This window comes from Maylandia zebra, linkage group LG22 (assembly GCF_041146795.1).
Source record: "Maylandia zebra isolate NMK-2024a linkage group LG22, Mzebra_GT3a, whole genome shotgun sequence".
Taxonomy (NCBI): domain Eukaryota; kingdom Metazoa; phylum Chordata; class Actinopteri; order Cichliformes; family Cichlidae; genus Maylandia; species Maylandia zebra.
This window is the reverse complement of record NC_135187.1, coordinates 10,312,626-10,337,017: the sequence shown is the minus strand read 5'-3', so window position 1 is coordinate 10,337,017 and position 24,392 is coordinate 10,312,626. Positions and strand designations below refer to the sequence as shown.

Here is a 24,392-nt window from a genome sequence, read left to right as displayed (position 1 = left end):
CTTAGTGCCGCTATGCTGGCTTACAAAAATCAAGAGGTGCATGACACCAAGGTGCACCGGCAGTTGTTTTGGCACTTTTGGCCACCTTTAGACAAGGACATGACCTTCAGTGCTGCAGATATAGACCATGAAACACAACCGAAAGCCTTGGAAAAAGTCAACATACACTGTAGTTGACGGTTAATGTGGATGTTTTGTTTTTCTAGTATTGGGCTATACTAGTGTAGCTTTGCATAATTCACAGTTAGAAATAATCCTGACTGGAAGACACTGTTTAAGCTCCTCCCCCTTTAAAGCCAGATTTCTACTGGCAGGAGGTCTGAACAGCAGGTGGGTGGTGCTTGTGTGCATTATATGGCCATATTTGGGATATCCCCTTTCAGATGTCATATAGAGTCAATAGTATAAAATTTTTAGATCAGTGGGAAGGCGGAGCTTTTGGCTCACAGGGATTATGCAAACTAACCATGTTTAATATGAACTTCCACAAATGTAGCAGTGCATATGTGACAGAGAGTAAGGAAAGGCTCAACAGATCCACAAACTGTTTATATGGAGCAGGTAAAATTATGTCTATGCACGAATGTCTTCAGGGGAATGTGACTGGATAGTTTCTTAACTATCTGGTATTCCTCTGTAAGACTTTGAATCAAGCAATCAGCTGAGGAAGACAGTGAGATGTGGCCGAAAGCCCAAGAGGAGCTCAGCAAACAGGATTTATGTTGTAAATTTCACTTCTGACCTTTGAAATGAAAAAGCCGCCTTCAGCTGCTTTCTTATTCACAAGCGGTCACCACAGCAGGTCGCGCCGCATGTTTGATTTGCTGTGGTTTTTACACCGCACGCCAACCCCAAAGATGCAGGAGCCGTGTCCTCTCCCGGGACCTTAGGAATTTTAAACTAAATGTGTGCATACCATCTATTACCATCAGCCGACGGAGACCATGAGATGTATTGTACTGTAATATTTTTTAAGCAGCTTGGCGTAAAACTGGAGCCAGTGGTGTCTATTGATCAATACATGGACACAGTAAACACCTGAAAGTTTTTTCTATGCTCACATATAAATCTTATCATCTTTGCAACAAATATCATATTTGACATGAAAATATATACATTTTTTAAGAAAATATCACTATTTATCATCCAAACCCCTCTGACTGCTTCACTTCTTGGACGACATAAGGATGACAAACCCCTGTGGTGAAGAACAGTCCTTTACTTTGTGGAGAGCTCCACACACACACACACACACACACACACACACACACACACGGACACCGACACCGACTTGATTTACAAGGAACTTTTAACTGTCACATCCAGCAGGAAGACACAGAAACGACACTCTACAGTTATAAATGAAATAACAGGACATCTCATAAGGTGCTTCATAATATGCAATGGGAATGTTATGAAAAATGTCCACATGTTCCTACAGAGGCACCAGTACTGCATCTATATGTGTCCATATCATAATATAGAACAATGTACATAAAAATAGAGCAAATATTTACAGAACACAGACTATTTACAACATCTTAAACGGGCTTAAAGATGGAGAGCGACATACATATACTGCAAATATATATATATATTTTTATGGCAGATGTACAAACGGAGTGATGTGCAGGAGCCATGAGGGTGAAAATCACAAATGAGCCATCTGCAGCAACTGTTCTTTAAACTGCTGAGCGTGGTGCGACAGGTCGGTGACTCTGTCCACCATCTCCTGGATGGCGGCTGTGTTCGGGTAGTTCAGGGCGGCCGCTTTAGTCGCGCACACCACCGTCTTTAACAGGTCGCACAGCACGTTGCTCGAGTTCATCACCCTGTTTGCCACCTCAGGCACCGAGGCCTGCCGGGACAGCGTGTCCCCGATGAAGACCAGTTTGTGGGCGCTGAGGATCACGAACTTGCTGTGTGCCACGAAGATGCGGGGGGGCTGGCCGGCGCTGACGCAGCCGAAGAAGGCGTCCACGGCGCTGAGGAGCGTGACGAAGTGCTGCTCGCACTGCTCCGAGTAGAAGCTGAGCAGCTGGCGGTCCCGAGCGCACAGGTGGGCGGACGGGGAGAGGGAGGTGGAGGAGGACGAGGAGTCTGAGGGCGGCGCCGAGTGTTGGTGTGAAATCCACTGCGTGATGTCGTTCTCCACGGGTTTGCTCACTTCCTGCTCCAGCTTCTTGAACTGATTGATCTGTAGAAGCAGTACAGATGTGAGGTCAAAGGGCAAAGGTTTAGCTTTAAATACACATAATTATTTATAATGGAAAATATTTGAAGTGAACATTTAAAAAAAACATCAGGTTTAACCCACAGATTAAAAATGGGGGCAGAAAAAGATCAACAGAGTTCCCTTTATTAACCTGACAGAGGGAAGTATAAACACGTTTTGGAGGAAGGACGCGTGTCTAAGCTTTGATTGCACACTGATTGTTCATTTCATTTCAAAGCAAACATGTTTCCCATTTGGCTTATCCATTTTCTTAACCACTTATCCTCCGGTTCAGGGTCACAAGGCCAAATTGCGTTTTATAAATATGTAAATTTAAGCAGAAAAATCAACATAAAAACACTTTCCTTTTTGCAAAGCATTTTATGGCTTTTCTCCTTTTTAACAGCAAACTTTTGCTGTCTTAAAAGTATCAAACTGAGTCTCTGAGAAAATGTTTAATGTTAAATTTACTGGAAAACGCTGTTACTTCGAAGAAATTAGAAATTAAATGACCAAAATGAAACAGCCACCCTTTACATTTCATCCTAAAAATGTAGAAGAAATCAGTTTCACACCAACAATCCCACCACTGCTGGCTGCAACTCCACATCCACAAACGCCTTCGTATGAAAATAGCACCACGAGTAAATAAAATAAACCTAAAACTCTAGACTCCATGTTTACATTTGTACGGCAGCATTTGTTTTATATATTTTTGCACATGTGGGTCACTTCAGGGCCGTGACCGCTCCACCTTGTAATCTGGCTGGCCTCCATCGAGAGAATGATGTTAGAATCAGATCTGAGCGCCGAGGTCTGCAGAGGCCTTCGTAAGAACCTCGAAGGGCCCCTAATCGCTCAGTGTTATCATCTGTTTTGTTTAAGACTGCGAGGTATTTCACTCCCCCGCACAGTGTGCGCTCCACCTGCGAGGCCCAAACAAACACAAAGCCTCACCTGTTCCTGACCCAGCTGAACTTGACTCTGCTTGATTATGTTTTCTTTCTCCAACAGCTCCTTCTGCTGCCGTTCAAAGTCTTCTTTGCCCTGAAGGGAGGTAAAAAAATGTTTTAAACAGGGTGAGAAACCAGACTCACGTAGGTCTGATCTTTGATACACGACACATAAATTCTTATCTGTTGGGTAAAGTCACTTAAAGTAAATAACTCTACTAACTGTGGATTTAATTGTTTACCTGCAAATGTACATAATCGTAGTCCTCCATCCAGCTTTTCACGCACTTCTCGCTATTGTTCATGTTGTCCTTGTCTGGGGTCGAGGGCATGGGGAAAGGTTTGGTCTGGCCCCCGTTGTTGTCGTTGTCCGACGAGGGGGAGGTGAGCGGGTGGATCACGTTCTCATCAGGCGTGCTGCCCACAGAGAAAGATCCGTCCACATGCGTCCGCCTGAACAGCAGCTCGGCGCTGCTGCCTATCGTGGAGGCCAGCTGCTTGGCGTCGTCGGGAACAGTCCTGGAGACCATGACGAAGCGGTCCAGGTCGTCGGTCTTGTTGTGGTGCCTTCCAGACGAGGCCAGGGTGTTAAGCGCCCAGCTGCAGTTTTCCAGAGCTTGGTAGATCTGCAGAAGGATCTGCTGTGAGTCCTCCAGGCGTCCCAGCTGCCTTCGAAGCTTACTGTGCAGACTGTTGTCTGACAGAGACGTAGCGTTCACCGCGGCACCTCTGCCAAACACAATGAAGTCTCCCAGACCGGCCCGGACTCTGTCCAGAACTGTGCGGACGTCGTTGGCGTGGCGTTCCATGAAAGGAAAAGTCCTCCAGTGAGGGGAAGCTGCCATTGAATGCAAATTCCCGACTGAGCTGTCCACTGCTTGCTGAAGGCGGTACAGCTTCTGGATGGCGGTGTCCACATCCAGAGCGAGGCGGCCCTCAGAGCTGGAGCCAGTGGAGGACGAGGAGGTGGACATGCTACTGCGCGTGCTGCCCGTGCTGGAGAACGACAAGCGGTTCACGCCGTCCGTCACGTCCGCTACTGCGCGAGCATCCTGAGCGGGGATGTCGTAGATGCCTTTGCTGCCGTCTCTGTCGGCGGGCGAGCTTCTGTGCTGGGAGGTCTGCATGACCCGCGGGATGTCGTACACGTCGTTGCGAGACCCCGCCCCTGAATGAAAGGCAGGCGGTGGCACATCGTAAATGCCTTCATTGCCGTTGGTGTTCGGGTGCGGCTGATGAGCCGGAGGCTCCACGTTCGGTGGGAAGTTGTAATGTGACTGCGAGCTCTGGGCGGGCTTGGCGAGGACAGGTGGGGGTACGTCGTAGATGCCTTCCTGTTTGCTCTTGAGGGGCTGCGGGAAGTCGTAGTTCCCCTCCTGCTGGGCAGAGTTGGTCCTGCAGGGAGGCACTGAGTAGACCTGTGGGCGAGGACAGTAATCAGACTGTTATTATTTTTGTTAACATGTATATTATTATCAAACAGTGGAGCTTTCACCTAACCAGTGGCCTCACAGGACTATTTTTTTCCTTGTTGTGAAATCCCTGTCATCATACAAAATGCTCTGCTGCACCTCTACAGAGCATTTCATATCTCAGACATTCATTTATTTGCACTATTAGAACTGTGCATCCCACTCTCTTGCTGCTACCCTCCTAAACAGATGTGGAAACACCTGCGATATGACTCATTTTTTTTCCACCTCCTGCACACAAACACCTCCTCTGCACTCCTTCTGCAGTCACGTCGCGCCATCCGCACCTGAGAGGTGCTGTCACGCTTTCTCAACTTGAAAATGTAAACACTTATATCGCACTAGGATCGATCGTGCTTTGTGAAGCATCGACCGTGGGCTCTGAAAATAAGGGGCCTCTGAGGCATTCTTGGAGCTGGAGTGTGCACACGACTGCTTGGCCAGATGTGGATATAACAAATTCTTCTAAACTAAAGGCTTGGACGCATTTAGTCCACTTAATGTGAAAGAGTGCAGCACACAGCGAGTGAGCAAACATTTGCCTCTACAGTTGACAGAAACAGTCATAAACTGACTGACTGACTCTTTGCATGTGCATGCAGTCTCATAACAAAGTGAGGAACTATCACTGCTGCGGTACTGGTTTCCTAAAATGGTTTATGACATTTCAATTTTCAGCTTTGGCCTCTGAGGTCCCGTTTAAAGGCACAGCACTAAAATGTGCGCTCGGTCCCGCATTCGGGCCGACTAGTCTTCGGGGATTGGAAAGTCATCGACAAAGAAGGCTCCCCTTCCTAAAACACAGCTCGTTAAGAACTCACCAGAAAAGTGACATGTTTTAAATTCACGACCATCATAAGATTAGCAGTTAGAAACCTGGATTCCTGCAGAGGAGATCGTTTTCTTTTAATCCCCTCCCCCCGGGAGACTCGAGTTTATGACATTCAAAAAATGTGCTAAACACAGAATTTGGACTGTAAATGCACCTCAGTGGGTTTTTACTGGATGCAGTGTGTTTGCACAGCAGTCCTGCAGTTAGAGATTGAGGAAGTGAAAGACCTTCTGGCTTGGGGAGATACTATATTTGAAACCTCAAACTTTCAGCCTCTTGATTCCTTCCTCTAATGCAACGAAGCTTTCACCCTCCCTCGGGCTCAACGCAGCAGAGTGTGCGCTGACGTACATGGCACGGAGCACGATGGGAGCGCAACGGGGGCAATAAAACTGATTTCCATCAGCCTCCAAACGCACTCTTTACAGCTAGACAGGCCTGCCCAAACTGTAATTAGGAACGACGCAAATAACAGGTCCCAGCATATTTCAGGTTATTACAAACAAACTGGTGGCGCGCTGCCTGGTCAGCTCTGGTGAAATCTTAGAGGGTCTGGCAAAAGAAGAGTTATGTCCTTGTCCTTGATTTTTTGTTTTTTTCCCCTGCTGGCGAGTTTAAACACGGAGCCGTTTTGGTTAAACTCTCCTGGCAGGCGAGGCTTTCATTTAAACTGGCCGCAGGAATGCAATAAATATGATATTTGACGTATTATTCATTTAATATAGTCAATTAAGAGAAATTCTAGGAGCTGTATCAATAAACATAAAAATACAATTTTCTGGACATACGCAGCCTCGTTAATTCAGCTTCATGTGGCTTAAACAAATGGAGTGGCTGACTGATGTGCCCTTTCATTTTGCTTCTGGAAGTTTCTCTTACCCCTTGAGAGGTTGGAGGGATGTCATAGATGCCTTGTGACCTAGGGTCCATTGGTGATGGGGGAACATCATAGACTCCTTGGTTTCTGGCTCCGCCTTGCTGACCAGGGAACATCTGACCAGGTGGAATATCGTACACCTGAAAGAGGGAAGTGAAATGATCACTACGTGTTTCAGAAAAACAATCACACAAAGTTTGGTCTTCATATTATTTGACTGTAGCTGACTTGATCTGATTTTGTAGCACACTATTAGTTTCTGTTTGGCCGTATGTGAGATGTCTAGTAATCAGAAGGTCGCAGTTCAATCGCAGACTTCTCAAGTCCACATGCCAAATTGGCTCGGAGGAAAATACTACTCACCAAATTGCCCCTAAAGTCATTACATTTTTTTTTTATATATAGTTGGCAACAGTGGGAAGGAAAAACTTCCTTTTAACAGGAAGAAACTTCGCCTGAACCAGGCTGAGGGAGAGTTGGGGGTAATACTCAGTGAAGTTTGATTGTAATAGTTAGGAAGCATTAAAAGAAATATATATGAACATGTATGAAGAAGCAAATGTGACACAAAGTAAATAAAATCAAATTTAGTGCTCAGTCAAAGGTGACAATAAGTCACTGTTAAGTTAAAAGCTTCATATTTCTATTTGCACAGGTGCCTCGGTGCAGCGCTCCTATCTAAAGTGAGAGTTCTTTACCACAAAGGTGGCTGTAAGGCCAACTTGCTTTTGATTGGCTGGCCTGAGGTAGTCACATTAGTTACAACTGTTCGCACTGACAGCTGAAGCCTGGGCTTCTTTTCTGACTCGTACGTACGCTGGCCTCATTATTTGAATCTCCTGCTGCGTTTAGTGTCAGCATCCAGCATCACAACAAAGTTTGTATATATGACAGGAAAAAATGCACGATAAGTCCGTTTGATATGGTGAATAGTTATAGAGCAACACGGTCACTGATTGGAGTTTTTCTTTGCACAGTATTTTCTCTTTTTGCTCCATTTTTGGTCTCCACCAGCTGCCCTTCAGATGCTAAATGCTCCACTTCCATATTTTGCTAGTTTCCACCTGTCTGTCAGCTGTTTTGAAGTAGTTTTCAGTGGGTTTTTGGCTAAAAACAGAAGGCTGTTTTGGCTGAGAACAAAACTTAAAGAGCGGTAAGAGTTTATGAAAACGGTGAGAACAGAGACCAAAGCTGAAACTCACTATAAAGCAATGTGAAATTGAGGCTAACTGCACAATCAGGTGATGACTACCTGTAACTCCATCTCTGTAAGCAACTCGAGTTGTTTTCACACTGTACCTCGTCTGTAATTCTAAAAATATCTATTTGAGCATTTTAAAACAATACAGTACAGTTCTCAAAATGTGCAAACACTACTGCCGCACTGCAGGTTTCAACAGCATGAGAGAAAATGAAGTGTGAAGAATCCTCTCTCATCTCTGCACAGAACAGGAAATGTGGTAGGCAGAATAGCACGATGCAGATCAGAGAATTGGCTTTCTTGTTTTGAGAAATGAAATGCATTTGCCCAGGCACTGTGTGCTGCATCAAAAGCTCACCTGGATGGCTTGTTTTTAAAACGAAGATGCTTGATATGCGGTGAAAACATGCTAACAGATTCGACTGATATCAATGTGTAGGTAAACTAAAGATTATATTTGTACATTCTCAGATGCATGCAATATAGTGTTAAAGATATTTATCCATCTTATTTTTATGCTTGGCGTTTCCTAGTGTAGCTTTGCATGAGCCACAGTTCAAAATAATCCTTGTTCATAACTTTATCTGTACGTTGGCTCAGCCCCTCAGGTCATCCTCTTTTTGAAACCAGCAGCTTTAGCTCCACCCACATTTGCAAACAGAAGGTGGGTGTGGTTTCGGTACCAGAGATAACCATAACATTCTCTCTCTCTGACATCATACAGACCAAAGATTAGAAAAAAAGAGAGGGGAAAAACACTTCAAGCTGTGTTTTTAGTACAGCTTGTAACCTTAACGTATGCCTCACAGCTATTACTAGAAAATGACCTCATTACTGGAAATTAATGGGTTTAATGGCTTTTTTTGGTTTTGAAAAACAATAATTTTAAGGAGTTTTAGGAACCTATATTGGTTAATTTTAAACAAATTCCTTTATTCTAAGTCATAGAGTGCACTGTATTATTGGGTTCACTGTTTGGCAGATTATATCAAAGCTTCTTTGGTTGCTAAAAAAAAAAAAAGAAAAAAAAAGATCCTGGTGTTATGGTGCATGAGGAACCTACCCCTTGTGATCTGATGGGTGGGACGTCATAGAGGTCCTGCTGGTTATGCTGTCCTGGGCTGTAAGTGTAGGTCTGTCCCACTCTGGTTGGGGTCACCACCTGTCCGAAAACAGCAGGAAGACAAACAATCAGTTGTCGTCCAGGGTAAGAGGACAAATGCTCTGACTCACAACCTAGCAGCCCTGCTGCCACCCAACTCTCAAGCGTCTGTACATGCATGTGTGCCGACTTTTATTTGTTTTTCCTGTTTTCCATTTCTAGTCCCTGAATGACCCAGGGATAGTAAGTGATTACAGTCAAGGCAGATATTTTCTAACAACATCCTCCCTGTGCCAGGCTGTTTACAAAGGACCCAGGGAATGAAGTTATAAACACAACCCTGCAAAAATCTCCTTAGGCAGCTGTTTTGAAAGCATTGCAGGCACGGATGTATCTCTGGATTGAAAATGACTGGGGGCCATTTTCCATTGTCTATAGAATAGCAGCAAACTGCCCAAACTGCCCAAAACAGATTTCTAAAGACAAAAAGGTGACATAGATTTTACACCATTGTAAAATGACATGACAGCCAATTCAGTCAGTTTCCCTTATTAAAATCCTAACATGGTTACAAAAGTGCTGAAATATACCATAACAGCAACTAAGGTCATATATTTTAAGAAGTTGCGAATGGCTACGTTTGATCATGTAGCTTTCTAATTTTAAAACAGCGGTGTCTTTGTTTAGAAGCCGAAATAGTCAGGCCTAAAAAACAGCTTGAAAAACACAGTTAACATAAGCCTGCAGTACTAGCTAAACCAGATAAGGTTGCTAATGAGGATGTAAAACAGGCAACTACTAAACAGATCAATGGGTTATCTAAACATTGAGAAACTGCTTTATTATTTGTACCTTTGTTGTATAGTTTTTCTTTAAAAGCTTAAAGTTAAACTACTGATTATGAAAAAAAAAAAAAAAAAACCAGCAGCTAATATTAGCTTTTATTAGCCTGAATTAGCTTACTCATGCCACATCAAAAAAAATGTAACAAGAAGTATTTGAATATAATAAACTCAGCAAGGCTGTGTTTCTCATCCATAAACTTCCCTTTTTATTCCCATGAAGCATGCTGTGTAGTTCAGTTTATAATACTAAAAACAAAATTAAATACTAAGGAAAGGTTTTTAGGGGCACTAAAGTTAAGTAGCCTTAGCCTAAAGCTACTTCAAAATACCGTAAAAGAAAGTCTTGACACAACACTTCATTATAAAAGGGTTTATTTTTTGTTTGTTAAGATTTCAACTTTTTGCTTTAGTTTTCATAGAGATACATAACATGAAAGTAACGCTAGCTAATGTTACCCTGAAATAGCTACTTATTTAAAAACTGTAGGAGGGGAAACAAAATTATTAAACATATGAAACTGATTTTTGGCTCATATAAACAGTGAGAAATGCAATTTGTCCCATTAAAAATGTACAAAAAGAAGTTTGATTTTTTTGTTGCTTGAATTAACGCTGGCCATAGAGACTGGTTGGTAAACACTGCTATCCAGGGGAAAATGTATTTTGACTGGTTAGTACTGGAGGCAGTGGAGGTTGCTGCACAAACAACTTGTTGTTGTAATATAAGCTTTTCATTTCACTGTAACTGTTACTTATACCAGAAGAATTAGGCAATGGAAGCAAGACCAACTGACACATGTGAGATCGTTATATCTCTGCTCACTTGGAAAACACATATCCCACAATACTAGAGCTCAACTAATAAAAACTAAATAAAACTTAAAATAATGTGATTCAGTCAAGCAATAAAAATAGGTCAACCTTCAGCAGTGCTTTGGGAGAGTTTTTAGAATGGAAGATAGTTTTATAGCCGAAATGGCATTGGAGAAGGAATTTTATCGTAGTGCTGGCAGGACTGTGAGTTTCTAAATCCAGAAATCTCTGGTGAAGTAATCACCGGGTCACTGGTATTGATGAACAACACTCTTAAACTGAAGCATTTGGTGCTGTAGGATTTAATACACCTTTAAAATATTTTACACTGCGGTGTAGACAGGCTTAGGAATAATGGCACGATTACTGCTTGGGAAAAAAAAAACGAAACAAAATACAAACACATGCTGCGAGCCTCACCTACGCCCTTGACATTTTTAACCCTGTTAATTATTTAACACATTTTTCCTCCTCTTTTCCCGTCAGAGGCAATCAGCTCCTTCACACCTCCTAATCCCCCCATTCTTAAACCCTCAGGCTGATTCACATCTCCTAAAAGCAGCAGAGCAGCCGACCTCCTTGATGCGTCAGACAGACGGAGGAATGCTGGGAATGTCCTTCCCTGAGCCCAGTACTCCTCTTTTGCCCCCGCGCAACGCTATCGTTACACTGGAACAAACAGGGTTCATTAGCAGGGCTCGAAAATAGGAACCATACGCACGGCTCCCTGGCAAAGGGCCGAGTCCCCAGGGACATGAAAGACCTCAGTCCCTGCATCCACTCATGAGTCACTTTATAGCACAATAACCTAATAGCATCTCTCGTCCTGAGACATTTATCGGAGCATGAGCAGTAGGAGACGTAACCTCAGAATGGGATTAGTGCTCCAGAGGAACTGGTTTGTAAAAGAGATTTATGAAAAAAGGTAACTCAAGTGGAAGAAAGGGAAAGAGAGGGGAACGGAAAAAGAGTTGCCTAGTATGGAAAGGAATGCCATTCATCTGACTAACAGTAGTCCATATGGTTCTTATGAATCCAATCTGAACAAGCCCGTGGTGATTTAAGGTGTTCACTGTTGGCGCTCGCGCCACAGCAGACATCATCCCGGCGAGGCCTTTGGGGTCAGAGCTGAAAACGTATACTGCAGGCTTTAAATACTCTCTGAAATAAACCAGAAGAGGAATAAACAGCTGCTTCTGGCTCTCCTCACTCTGGACTGATTATTTTTAAGGTTTTATCTGCTTAAAAGCATACACAGTCAAGTGATGTAAACCATTTGTTACTGCATGACTTAGATCTGAAGTTTTCAAATCTGGGCCCCTTATTACTCTCAAAAACTAGCGATACTGCCAGCAGGAAAAGGGTTACTGTTAATTTAACACTTTGTTTTTGTTTTGTGGGCTCTTTTGTTCATCTTAAACCTTGGTATTATTAAATGTCAGCCTACTTAGCCAATACGGGTTCCTGTTTTTTTACAGTGTACTTTAATACTAAAGAAACCTAAAGACCTGCCTATTTCTAAAAATCTAAAATGTAACTTTGGATACTAAATAAGACAAAAAACTGTTTGGAGGTCTAGTGAAGTTGTGCTCTTTGACATATAACGATGTGCTGCCTGCTGGCTACCTCCAGTGTTATTGTTAGGTTAATAAAAACACATCAGTACAGGGAAGGTGGAGGACGAGAGTTAGATTGTTCTCTCCAATGGGGAGAGACAAATGCCATCGAAAGGCAGGAAGACGACACTGAAAACAGGCAAACCTTCAGCTAATAAAATGTCTGAGGTTATTCATTAGTTTATTGTACTGCGAGTTTTTAAAAGCTTAGTTTAAACACACGCTACATATAAATAGTTTTATTATTACTTTTAGAGACGACACCTAAATGGTTTTGGGGACTCGTGACTATTCAGACAATGAAAGACGAGAGCTTAGTGGAGCGCAGTAGCATCGGTTAAAAAGATTCATCTGGTTTATCTGATTTATTGTCTTTCTATTGGCCCGGCTTGAGAGCAGCTTTAATGCCTTTTCATATTTTCTATTTTCTGCCCAGTGAAAATGTGCTGAAATGTGAAAAGCAGTAGGCATATTAAATCTCTCAGAGCAACCAGACTCAGGAGATAACAAGCAAGCCTCCTGCTTGTTTAAAAGGTCACTCAGCCGGGCTACCTTCCCTCTGGGTTTAAGGGAAGCCTGGACCCAGCTGTCACATGCAGATGACAGCGAGGTTTCCGCTGAAGACCTCGGTGACCTTTTCTACAGGTACATGTCATCGCTCTGAGCGCCCATCAGTGGCTTCTTTCAGCCTCTGCCAGATGCACACTGCTCATTTATTTCCCTTCTGTTTACCCAGCAGGCTGTTGCTCTGAGGACACTTGGCGCGGCTATAATTGCCGCCGGGCAAATATTTACCACATCCAATGAGGTTGTCGCTTGCATGACGGCGGTGCGTGGCCTTTCAGAGAACGATGACATCACGAACAGCCGAGCCAAAAGGAGGGAGGGCGCTGAGCAAACATTTGTTCCCACTCAGGTGAGGGGAGCTCAGGATGCCTTCATGGACGATGAAGGGCAACGTCGGCGACTTAAACGAGCGGCAAGAGGAGGCAAATAGATGGCTTGTTAACACTCCTACGCGTTGTGGCGAGTGACTCATGTCTCTTTCAGCAGGACCCTGTTTACTTAGCCTGCTGGCAGGATCAGATTTTGGAAGGTAGACCTTTAAAGCTTTACTTCAGGGTCATTTGAGAGGTCTTGTCATAGCATCAACAACTACCTCATGGGCTTGTTATATACTCTCTCAGGTTTTATGTACTGATGGGCAATGAATTACTCTGTATATATGTCAGGTTTTACTGGTATTCACATCCTAAGATATAACCAAACTACTAACTACTAGCACATATTAATAGTTTGGTCTCCAAAGCATAAAAAACAAAGCTGGAGTGAAGTTTTAGGTAAACTATTAACAGTTTAGAGAATAGCAAAAGAAATCAGCTTGTTAAAATGTCTCTGTATTTCCTTCTCTTGAGAAAATGTGCTGCTACGGATTCAGATAAGGCTGAAACAGAGTATTTCTTCTCTAAAAGAAGAACAGATGTGGTTGGCGGGTAACAGGAAAGTAAAAGTATACGTTTTTAAGACCTTCTATAAAAGATCCATCTATTTTCTTAACTGCTTAACCAACTCGCGGTTGAAAGCAAGAGTCTATCTCAGTGGTCATGGGGGACAAGTGGGTTGCAGGTTACCTGTCCAAACAACTTTAAAGAACAAAATACACAATTTAACTGAGACCATACTTGCTATGCTATTTTAAAATGACTAGTAATTGACCTCAAGAAGATATCTTATTCCCTCTTTCCAGGCACAGACTTTAACCACCAGGAACAATAAGCTGGTTTTTAATTCTTCACATTTCTGCAGACTAACAACAAACAGTCTGATTAGCGTCATCTTCAACATCTTCGGGGATTCCACCAGCTAAATTTGTGATATTTTAAGGCCTTTTCCTTTTCCAAGTGAAATTGTAATCAAGATAACTTTAAGGGCCTGCAGACGGCCTAGAAGAAGAGCTCAGACGGCGAAGGTCTTCCCTCTTCTCCCATCTGGTTTTGAAAAGAGTTTGCTTCACCAGCTGGCTCCGCTGGTCACACTCAGTGATAGACAGACTGCTCAATCACCTGCCAAGTATTTTTTGAACGTGCCCGTCATTTTCCAAACGGTTTCCCAGGACGACTTCCCAGATGGTTCTGTGTTAAAACCATCTGGCGCGCAGAGTTAATCTCGACTCAGACAAACCCAAATAGTAGTTTTTGGACACCCCGCTCGCCACCGGCAAAGTCAAAACAACAAAGGAGGGTTAGGTCTTCTCCAAAAAAATATTTGTGTTCCTGCAGCCAAGATCACATAAAGCCATTTTGGAAACCTGCCCAGGTTGCTAAGACACCTTATGTTGATTTGTCCTTCACTCATCTGAGTAAGTTCATTTCTTCTTGACTGCCTCGGGGTGAATTATGGCATCTTTGTGTGGCAACACTTCCCCGGATATCATCCTTTCACACCCTTTCATTGGTTACTTGCACACACACAATGCCACCCCCATCTGCACCCACACTAATGGGCTGCTGACACATCAACATCAACAACCCAAATGAGGCTTTTCACCACAGCGCGGCGTATAAAACGATGGTGACAATGACACCGCCGGTAATGTAGCAACAGCTTTATTGAATTTCCTCCACCCGTCTCCTCATTCACACCTCCTCATCTCCGCTCTGCTCCTATCTGCAGCTCTGTCAGCACGGCGCCGCTAGCTTACTTTTAAATGAAGGTCACCTGAGGGCACAGGAAGCATGCACGCTATCAGTCATATGTTAGGTAAGAGCGTGATTTTGTATATGACTGCATGTGTTTGGCTCCTGCTGATTCACAGCACAGAGATGTGTTTTGCAACTTGGTAAAGTTCCCCTCTGCCACGCAGAGCTGCACCAGCCCATTAAAGCGCCAAACGAATTAATGCAGGTAATTAAGCCTCGAATCCCGAGAGGCCGCCGTCCGTCTCCGAAGCACGTCCGAGCGACTAAACCCAAACAGACAGCGGGCTTAATGAGGAGCGTGAAAAGAGAATGGGCTGATTCTCAGTTCTAATAGGGATCATTGTTCATTCTCTGTGATCAAAGCGGCACTTAATCCTGTGGCACGAATATCTGAGAAGACGAAAGATGACTCCGACACTTCGTGTTTACTTTCTAAGAAAAATATACCGGGAAAAAATCCTCTGAATTCTGGGAAAAAGCAGGATAATGTGGAGTGAGGAAGCTTTTAAGCTCTTGGATTATCCAAGAGACATTTTGGGCAAGGGCCCACACACAACTGGGGCCCCACCCCCCCCAAAAAAATATCCAGAATTTTATCCTCAAACTTTAGATTTTGAAACCATACATTATGAAAAAACATAACAGTCCCTTAGCTCTTATTTCACCTGCCCCTTCCTCCCCCACACAGCTGAGGCTAAGGCTTCCAAAATGAATGGAAATAGCACAAGTGGACACATTTGTTTTTAATCAATTCGCAATAAAAATCTAAACAAAACACGGCAGTTAATTTTTAAAGTTGTTGAGACAACAAATGGTTAGCTGTAGCAGCACCTCACAGTCACAGTGGATTTATGACCTGAAACTTTGGTTGGATGTAAATGAAGAAGGCAGGTGGTGCTCACCAGCGGAAAGCTTTTTATACCTCACAGGTGAAGTAGTGAGTAGCCAGGATATGGAATACTTTTCACCTGCGTAACTTTATTTATTGACAAGGAAAAAATGTGTTTGCTCCTTTTTTAGAAGTTATGCGGCCCAAATGTTTGCTTATCGTTGTACTTTAACACTCTTCTTCTGTTGCACTTCTTCACAGTCCCTCTCCGGAAACGAAGATCTAACAGGGATCTAATGAGGATATAACAGGTGTGTTTTTGGGTGTGTGTGTGTGAGGACACTTATGTCAGTGTATTATCCTCATTTAAAAAACACTTTAAAGGTTTACTTGAAACTGTGCATCTATTTAAAACTCTTCTGTGTACTACTGAACCCTGGACTATATGAGTGTTTGTTGGTTCAAAAGCACTTGAAATGTAGTATAAATTATTATATGGTTGGATGCAGCTTGTAATAAAAGTGCTTTGACTGTTCAGTTAGAGTAGAAAAGTGCCGTGCAAGTATGAGGGTTCATCATCGAGGGGAGGCGAATGTCTGCAGTAGATCTAATGCCAATCATCCCGTGGTCGGAGAGATATTTCTGTCCAGCAGCGGAGTGACAGACCCACACTGTAAACCAAAGAGCTGCTAGTGTGGCTGAAAATGCCAAAATGAAACCAGCGTTGGCTTCTTAAATGTAAATACCTCCTGGTTTTGTTTGCCTTCTGTGATGTGAAACTGAATCTGTTTTGGTCTTTTGGATTGTTGGCTGGCTTAAAAAAAAAAAAAAGAAGATAAAATATGTAAGCTCTGGTTTTTATAAATGCTTTCAAGAAAGCATTTCCTGTCTTCTCTTGGCCTTCCTCTGCAACTTTATCACACTGTCTGCTTTAAACTTTTCCAGAGGAGAAAGTCCTGTCAGTGCGCTCACCCCAGAGCAGATTACTTTTGGTGCGACTGATTTATGGTCGTGCCCTCTTGGTCGAATCTCGCCAGCCAGCGATTCATCACTAATGTGACAATGGCGAGCGTTTGAAGGAGCCGGCCTCCTCCAGGAAGAAATAACTCACTTATCTGCTGCTGAGACTGCCGTGCGCGTGATTAGGCAGAGAAAATATGGCCGAGGCAAACAAACAAGATATTCTTCTCACATAACCTGGTTACTTCAAAAAGCACAGCTTTATCAAGGTACACGAGCACACCCTCGCAGTCTACAAAGCGCTATCAGGGAACTTCCTTGAGTTGTGTGTTGAGTACATTAAACCCTTTGTTGTGCTCTTTACGGCACCAATGAACAGATTGCATCTACGGCTACGACGTGGTGAGAGGAGGAAATGCCTATACAAGGAGCAGACTTCATGAAGGCAGGAAGGGAGGAATGAAAAGGCCGCCTGAAAGGAGCAGATAAGGGCAGATATTTGAACTCTGAACCCAGCCCATCACTGGGCGCCGTGACCTCAGCGCCTGAGTCACAACAGTGACCGGGGCGAAAACAGACACACCTTTCAGAGATGGTGAAGAAGAAGGAGGAGGAGGAGGAAATCAAGGCTGAGATGAAACACGGGCCTCTGGGAGCCACATGATAAAAGGCTGCTCCTGGCTTCCATGTGAGGAGGCTCTTTGTGTGGCCGAGAGCTCCTGGCGTCCGTCCCACACGGACCCAGCTTTAAGGCTATGTGAGGGGACGGGAGGGGGAGGTGGGGTGGCTGTAGCTCACCCTCCCAGGAGGGTCACCCAAGGACAAGGCCGCAGCACCAAACCGAAGAGCCAGAGTGGCAGCGAGCGCCAAACCTCAGTGTGCCTTATATACCGGAGCCCCACGCCACATGAAAGGGAAAACAGCCAGTCGCCAATCTGGATTTGCACTGCAGGCCTGGCACGCAACACCCCCCGCCTCCGCCCCCCACTCCGAGGACACATTCATGGCATACGGGGGCCTCTCTCCACAGGAGGGGATGACTGCTTCGGAGTAATACGAGAGGGGATTATCAGTCTAGGAAGCCGGCATCAGTCTCAAAAACCATTTGGGAAACCAAACGCATGTTTGCGCGTGACGACATGAAAACGGCCGCCGTTAAAACAACACGAGGCCATAAGTCAGCGAGCCCGGCCTGTCATCAACACTGACGCGCTGTAGTAAACAAGCCTGCCTTTGCTTCTTTCAAGAGCAAAGGCCAGAGCCGGGGTTTCACATCAGCAACAAATATTTCCATAAATACTCTGACGCAGGGCGCACACCGTTCGACCGATCGGGATTTCATTGGTGCGCAACACCGTGGAGCTCAGAGCAAACAATCAGAGGCTCTTCTTTTTAAAACAGCGTTTACCATAATTTCATAATTAGACGCCCTTAAAAAGTGTGCTGTGATGAAAGTAAACGTCTCTGCTCTACCAAAAACATACAGTGACTCCAAACCTGAGGCCTGTATGTATATCCAGGATGGCTTAACATAACTATAGGTTTCTATCACAGCCTTTAGCTTTGAGAGATGATGTTTTTCTGTCACTTGGGACATAATAAATGGCTGCAAACACTGAGCCTGAGCTATTTTTCACTGTCAGAATTAAAGCAAATTTAAAACACAAACCACACACGAGTTTTGGCTTCAAAACAGAACATTAGTTCAAATAAAATTCAGTTAAACAATAGAGTAGCTTCTTAATTACTGCTAAGAAAAGGGATAAAATGGAGTATTTGAAAGAGCTGAACGCTATTTTTATATGACTGTAAATGGAGCATTGCTCTAATTGGTCAGTAACTGGTTGAAATGAAAAATTTTATAGTGAAAACAACCACCGAGGCAAACTGTTCTGTTTAGTTAGCCATAAACCTGAAAATGAACCAACTTGTAGGTTTTTTTGTGTGATTATTTCTATAAATGTTTTATGCAGGGTTAAATTAATCTGATTGAATCAGGAGAGCTTCAGGTCTACTCAAGCTTTGGAGGTGCTCCTCCTTAAATCTTGGAAAGCTAATTGGTGAGCACGAACCAACAACATCTCTCCTTTCTTTTAGTGTTTCACTAGAGATAACCAGATCTAACAGAACAGTCTGTGGCGAATGAAGGCGATTGTGCTTCTGTCCAAGATTCAGACAGCACTGGAAAACAGCGGATCCTTGTCATGACGCACCGACACACACGCAGCCGAAATCTTTCTATTCAATAGACGGGAACAACCGCCGAAAATTGCAGCGCTTTGATAACCGCAGATTGGAGGACCAGTCGAACGTCCAAGACTTAATATAATCTCTCCAATAACACGATTACGGCACAGAAATACACTCTCATTAGGAGCGCATTTCATTTTCCATGTTATCGCAAAGCCTTGTTAATACCGCTCCTCGGCTAAGCCTCGCAGCCTGTTACGGAAAAAGAGAGGTGTTGCTTGACAGGTCTGCTACTGCTGTGTGTGTGTGTGTGTGTGTGTGTGTGTGTGTGTGTCTGATTGACAGGTCTCTCCCCACAGCCCCCTGGCTCCCACTGACTTTATCACAGCAACTCCTGTGCAGTGAGTCCTCTAAGCCCCTGGCGCCTGCTGCCTGTTTATCCACTAAAATGAACACCTTAGCTCATTTCTATGATGGCTGGGGCTGATTTGTTTTAAAGGAAATAGCCCTTGGGATATCAAAAGCTCATTCAGCATGTAATTACCATCCACCTCCTGAAGGGAAGACTTGGTCTGAGATGCTCGTACTAGTTAAACGCTTGAATAACCAGGGAAATTTCCTCCCGTCGTATTTTAGCGCACACCTGCCAGTGACTTCCATGTGTAAAGAGGTAATGACATGCTAACTGCTCACCCTTGTTTAATGCATTTAAATCAAGTGTACGAGACATCTGGTGGTGTAAAACAAGAGCAAGTAAAGAAGGCTTCAGCTGGCTCAGCAGTATCGGAGACACCGAACACAAGAGAAGACTTATTACCCCACAGTTAGGAAAGTGTTTGGTGCAGAAATTAAAATGACAATGAAATAATAATAATTCGATTATAATTATGAGTATAAACACTGATAAACTGATAACTAGGTGATTTAAGACTATTAAATGCTTTTTTCAGCAGGCAAATTAAGATATATACTTTAAATGATATACGATCTAGGCCATAAAATGATGAATACATGGATACGCTGTTTGGAGAATTGTGTATATATAGCTATACTGCAAATGACCAAGTCCAGTGTGTTTGCCAGTGACCATGTTTAAAGCATTTAAATGCAGCTGTGCTCCACCAAAATCCAAAAAACAGCTCTGTACTGTTTGCTTTTCCACAATTTCTCTCCATACTCGCAGCCTTTCTGCGGGTTAGACTGGCTCTGCTGAACACAGTGTGCCAATACAGGAATAAAGCCAAATGGGAGCCGTGCACAAAAACACTACCCTCATCTGTGGTGAGCGCCAGGCCCGGCACACCCTGCACACATTTCGCATGGCAGAGCTGCAATCTCCTCTTTGGCCTTTCTGCTTTCCGTGCGCGCGCTGGTGAGAGCCGAGCCTCACGGATCACGGTGTAAACGCGCAAATGCCATTTCCCATCACATCTCATTCCCACACCCGCCACAGCTGATGTTACCTTAGAAATCCAATGTGATCCCAAATATCCAGAGTTTGGGGAACAGACCAGACTCCATTTTCTGTTACTCTAAACCTTTTCCATTTTGTTATTTCCTCTTCTTCTGACGCTCTGATAAATATTAATGTGCGACCCTTTGCTACAGATGAAAGTGTGTAAAAGTGCATTTAAATGCAAAACATTGTGCGCGCATTAGGGGAAAAAAGTACGACTCAGTAATAACAGTTTTTCTCTCCAATCATCTTACCAGGTGGTTTCACTGGTGAGCCCCTCAACTTTGCTTTAAAGGAGGACTAATCAGTGAAATCAGATGGTCACTATTGATTGCTGTGCTCCATAGTGATGTATCTTTCTTGGGCTGAGTCAATAAAGGAAACCCAAACTAGCTGACAGATTGACTGATGAGCTCTGTCTCACCTTGCTTGGTGTGTTATCAGTTGCTAGAGTACTCCTCGGTGGGACCTGGTAGATGCTCTGCTGACTCTGCTGCTGTGGGCTCTGGAGGGACGAGGGCACCTGGTAGAGGCCCTGAGACCCCGAGTTAGCCTTCTGCTGATAGCTCTGAGATGGAGAAGGGGCGGCGGCGGCGGCGCCCGACGACTGAGCCTCGAACATGGGTCCGATCAGCAGCTTCAAGCGGTTCCCGGGGGCGATGCCCTGGCGGCCGTGCAGGGAGCAGAGCCACCAGCCCTCCAGGCCGCCTGTGTTCTGCTCAATGACGGTCAGGATGTCCCCTTTCCGGAAGGCCAGCTCCTCGGGGGACTCCGGCATGTTGTCGTACAACGCTTTGGCCATCAGGTTCTGCGGGAGCAAAGGTCAGACTGTGTTTAGATACGTGTCGGCTTAATTATAACACAACAAGCACGTGGTTACAACAGCTGTTCGCTCCTGCTGCGTGCTGTTTGTCAGGTTTGAGTGGAAAAACAACAGTGGCGGTTTTACAGGCGGGTTATCTGCAGGACACAATGCTAAACCAAAGGAAAAAAACAACAAAAAACAATCACCTACATACACATACGCACCCATAAACCCACACGTTCATATAGAAGTTTTGTGGATTTTATTAATAAAAAGCTCCAGAAGAAGCTGAATTAACGAGCTCCAGCAACAATCATGAGAACAGTATCAATCACTTATTATCTGAAGCATCAAAACTAACCTAATACTACACATGACTGCCGTCTGCCACGCCAGGTTTTAAATACTCCAGTGAATGACATGCTGGTGAACTCGCTGCGCTGCCATTGGTCGGCAGCTCCACACCAGATGTCTTTCAAACCAAATCTGAACTTGATGGGATTTTCTCAGCTCAGCTCGTGCTTCAGGGCACAGCTATCTAAAGGTCTACGGAGGGTTGAGGGATAATGACTCAAAACAGCAGATTTTGGAGATAGAAAAAGCCCCGGAGCGTGCCGCTGTGTCTGAGAGGGGCATTTAAGACTAATTGCCTCAGTCTTTCTTCCTTTAGCCTTTATTCAACCACGGAAGGAGTTAACTGAGCATGAATACTCCTTTTCAACTGCCTGATGCCCACAACTTTAAATCCTGGGAACTACCAGGCACAACAGCGATCAATGCAAAGTCCATGAATACAATTAGTGGATAAGCGGCTTGGTCAAGTGCGCCTTTAACATCTAATAAAGTGGGAAAGGAGAGTGGTTATTATCTGGTTTTTACTTTTGTTTTTAGCTTTTCAGAAAATCAACAACGATCACATTAGATTAGAGAATCTAGGATGTCAAGATCACAAACTCTTGTGCTCTTGACATCCTGGGCTGCATGATGGTGCAGTGAGGTTAGCACTATCGCTTCATAGGTTGATCGTGTTGGAGTCAAATTTCCTGGTTGAACTTCCTGTGAGGAGCTTACATGGTCCCAAGGTACTTTAGCTTTCTTCAAAAGTCCAAAGATATGCATGTTAGCCTACATGGGGATTCTAATGTGGATGTAGTTAAGTATGTAAGGCGGATAAAGTACAAAGACTAAAGCCCTACACATATGAATGGGTAAATTTAGCTTATGCAACACGTTTGAATGGTCAAAAAGATTAAAGGAGTACTTCATAAATGCCAATCCAACCTCCATTTTAAGCTCAAAGACTGTAGCAGTGCCTCTGTATTCTACAATATATCTCCCACCAATGAAAAGTACAAAAACTCAACAACTAGAGACAAACAAAGCCAGTCCACAACTTTCTATAACAGCTTAAAATAACTCAAAATCATCAGTTCATGAACAAAAACCTTCACCAGTCAGATGAGCCTCATAACACAGTAAGAAGAAGCAACACGCCTCCTATTTGTTCAGTCATGACTCTTCTTAAGCGATAAAATGAAAAAAAATATGTAACGAATAACCAACAGAGGCACAGTAGCGATAAAGTAGCTCTGACTGCCTCCGAGTCAGCACCAGCTATAATCTTTCTGAGCTGGATTACATTTACATGAGATGAAACGAGCTGATTGGAGGATGAAAATGATATTTTTATTTGGATAACATGCCCATTTAGATTAAAAACTGACTTCAAGCAGCCAAACAGAGCTCCACACAGGACAGCCACTCAGTTCTTGTTTATCTCTCCACTCCACCTTTTTTCTGATCTGTTCTTTCTGTATCTCACCTTTCATCGGTTCACCGTGGGAATAAGGAAGCCTACTTTGTGGCAGTTTCTACTTTGGGGCTTTCTTGAACCTTCTTCGGCCTTCCTCTTTCCTATCAGCCCGATTCAAGCAGTTCCCATGTGAAACTCGCTGTTAGTAACATCGTTATCTCTCTCTCGCTCTCTGTGGGGCGGGCCTCCCTGGCTATTGTCTCAGTGTGCTGTCGGAGCCATTAGCCAGCAACACCCAGAGCACAGTTACACCCTCACTATCACCCACTGCCACCTAACTAGCTGCGAAGAGCTTGAGCATGAGCCCTAGAGATCAATGCCATCCAACGGGAGCAGACCTGGATGTCCAAGAGTTGTCCAGAAGGAAACAAAAATGCTGATAACTGCTCCTGCTCCAATTAAAGTCTGAATATATGAGGAAATACAGCCGTCCAGATCAGCACAGATTTTGAACTGAAGCTTTTGATTACTGTTAGATTGTTTAAACCTCTAAGTGTTTGCTTTTTTTCATTGATTCACAAGGAAAACACACTATACCAGCATGCCACTTAAAAATAATGCTTATTTATTGCCCACTCCATCCTCTGTGTGTAAAAAAAGAAAGGAAAACTATCTAGCTTCATTCCTCCTCCTTTTAAGACAACCCTTTTGTGATTGGCTACCCCTAACAAACACAAGGTAAGAACAACAGGTGGGTGGGGCTTCTGTAAGCACAAACAGAGCAGTCTAAAACTAATCGCTTGCACGTGCAACGACCTCTTTATTTAAAACGAATGGCGACTGTTGTTTTTATGAACATTTTCTGTAACAGTGAATGAGCGTTTCCTCCACTGCCTTTGGCCTCTAAAACAGCCACACACACAAAAAAAAAGAGTAAACAAGTGTCCCATAAGGACGACCTTTGGACACAAAGACAAGTCGAAAGCACAATAGAGTGCTGAATATTTACAGTTTTATTACTACTGAAAGTCCAGAGTCCATAAAGTTAAGGTTTAAAATAGGATTATACAGGTTGCTCAAACACACTGATTTGAGTTTATCATTTTATTGTTGAGAGCTGTGAATATCTGATGAGCAGCCTCTGGAATCGTGATCTTTCCTTGTCCTTTGCAGATCTGTTTGCATGTTGCATGCCTAATATTCAAGGCCAGAGTAAAATAAAAAAGTGACCCCAGCAGGAAAACTAATCTAGGTCGTTTGTGGCTACTGTGGGTGTCATCTGCTCTATCAGCAATAGAAGGCTGTGGCTACCGTCTAATGAAAGATCTGATAGACATGAATACAGCCATACTGTGGTTAGATTTTTGTTTTTCTTTAAATTAGGTCACAATGTAGATGATTTGGAAGCCATAGCAGACAAACTACACGGTTTTATTTAACTTAGATCTTAAATAAGTCGTCTTCTTTCAGCTTAAGGCCAAAGCTGTAGGTATTTGCATGAGGCCAGTTCTGCTGCTGTGGTTGACTGCTTTGTGTTTGATGCTCAGAAGAGAAATTAAATCACCCGACAGACAGAATTGCACGCATCGTGCTCCTTTGTCTCTGCTAATTAGTGATCACTGTGACCAGCTGCCGAAATGAAAGCACCCGTTTTGCAGACCGCATACGCGCACGATCACAAACTGAGCCGTGCCTTCACGTGAAAAAGGTACTGAAAACCACCAGTATGAGCACACCCAGCAATTTCAGTCTGCAGAGATGCAAGCCCGTCGAG

At 43.8% G+C, this 24,392-nt stretch overlaps 1 protein-coding gene across 2 annotated transcripts in view; it reads right to left on the bottom strand.

Moving 5' to 3' along the window:
- Positions 1 to 1,291: 1,291 nt before the first annotated feature.
- Positions 1,292 to 24,392, bottom strand: part of nedd9 (neural precursor cell expressed, developmentally down-regulated 9) — a 41,739-nt gene continuing 18,638 nt past the window's right edge. For both annotated transcript variants that reach the window (XM_076879730.1, XM_076879729.1), the window contains exons 2-7: positions 20,485 to 20,868; positions 8,614 to 8,712; positions 6,352 to 6,489; positions 3,411 to 4,586; positions 3,173 to 3,262; positions 1,292 to 2,197 (exon numbers count right to left, since the gene is read on the bottom strand). In XM_076879730.1, coding sequence (XP_076735845.1) covers positions 1,652 to 2,197; positions 3,173 to 3,262; positions 3,411 to 4,586; positions 6,352 to 6,489; positions 8,614 to 8,712; positions 20,485 to 20,862 — 2,427 coding nt within the window. In that variant the 5' untranslated portion in view covers positions 20,863 to 20,868 and the 3' untranslated portion in view covers positions 1,292 to 1,651. The remainder of the gene's footprint in view (positions 2,198 to 3,172; positions 3,263 to 3,410; positions 4,587 to 6,351; positions 6,490 to 8,613; positions 8,713 to 20,484; positions 20,869 to 24,392) is intronic.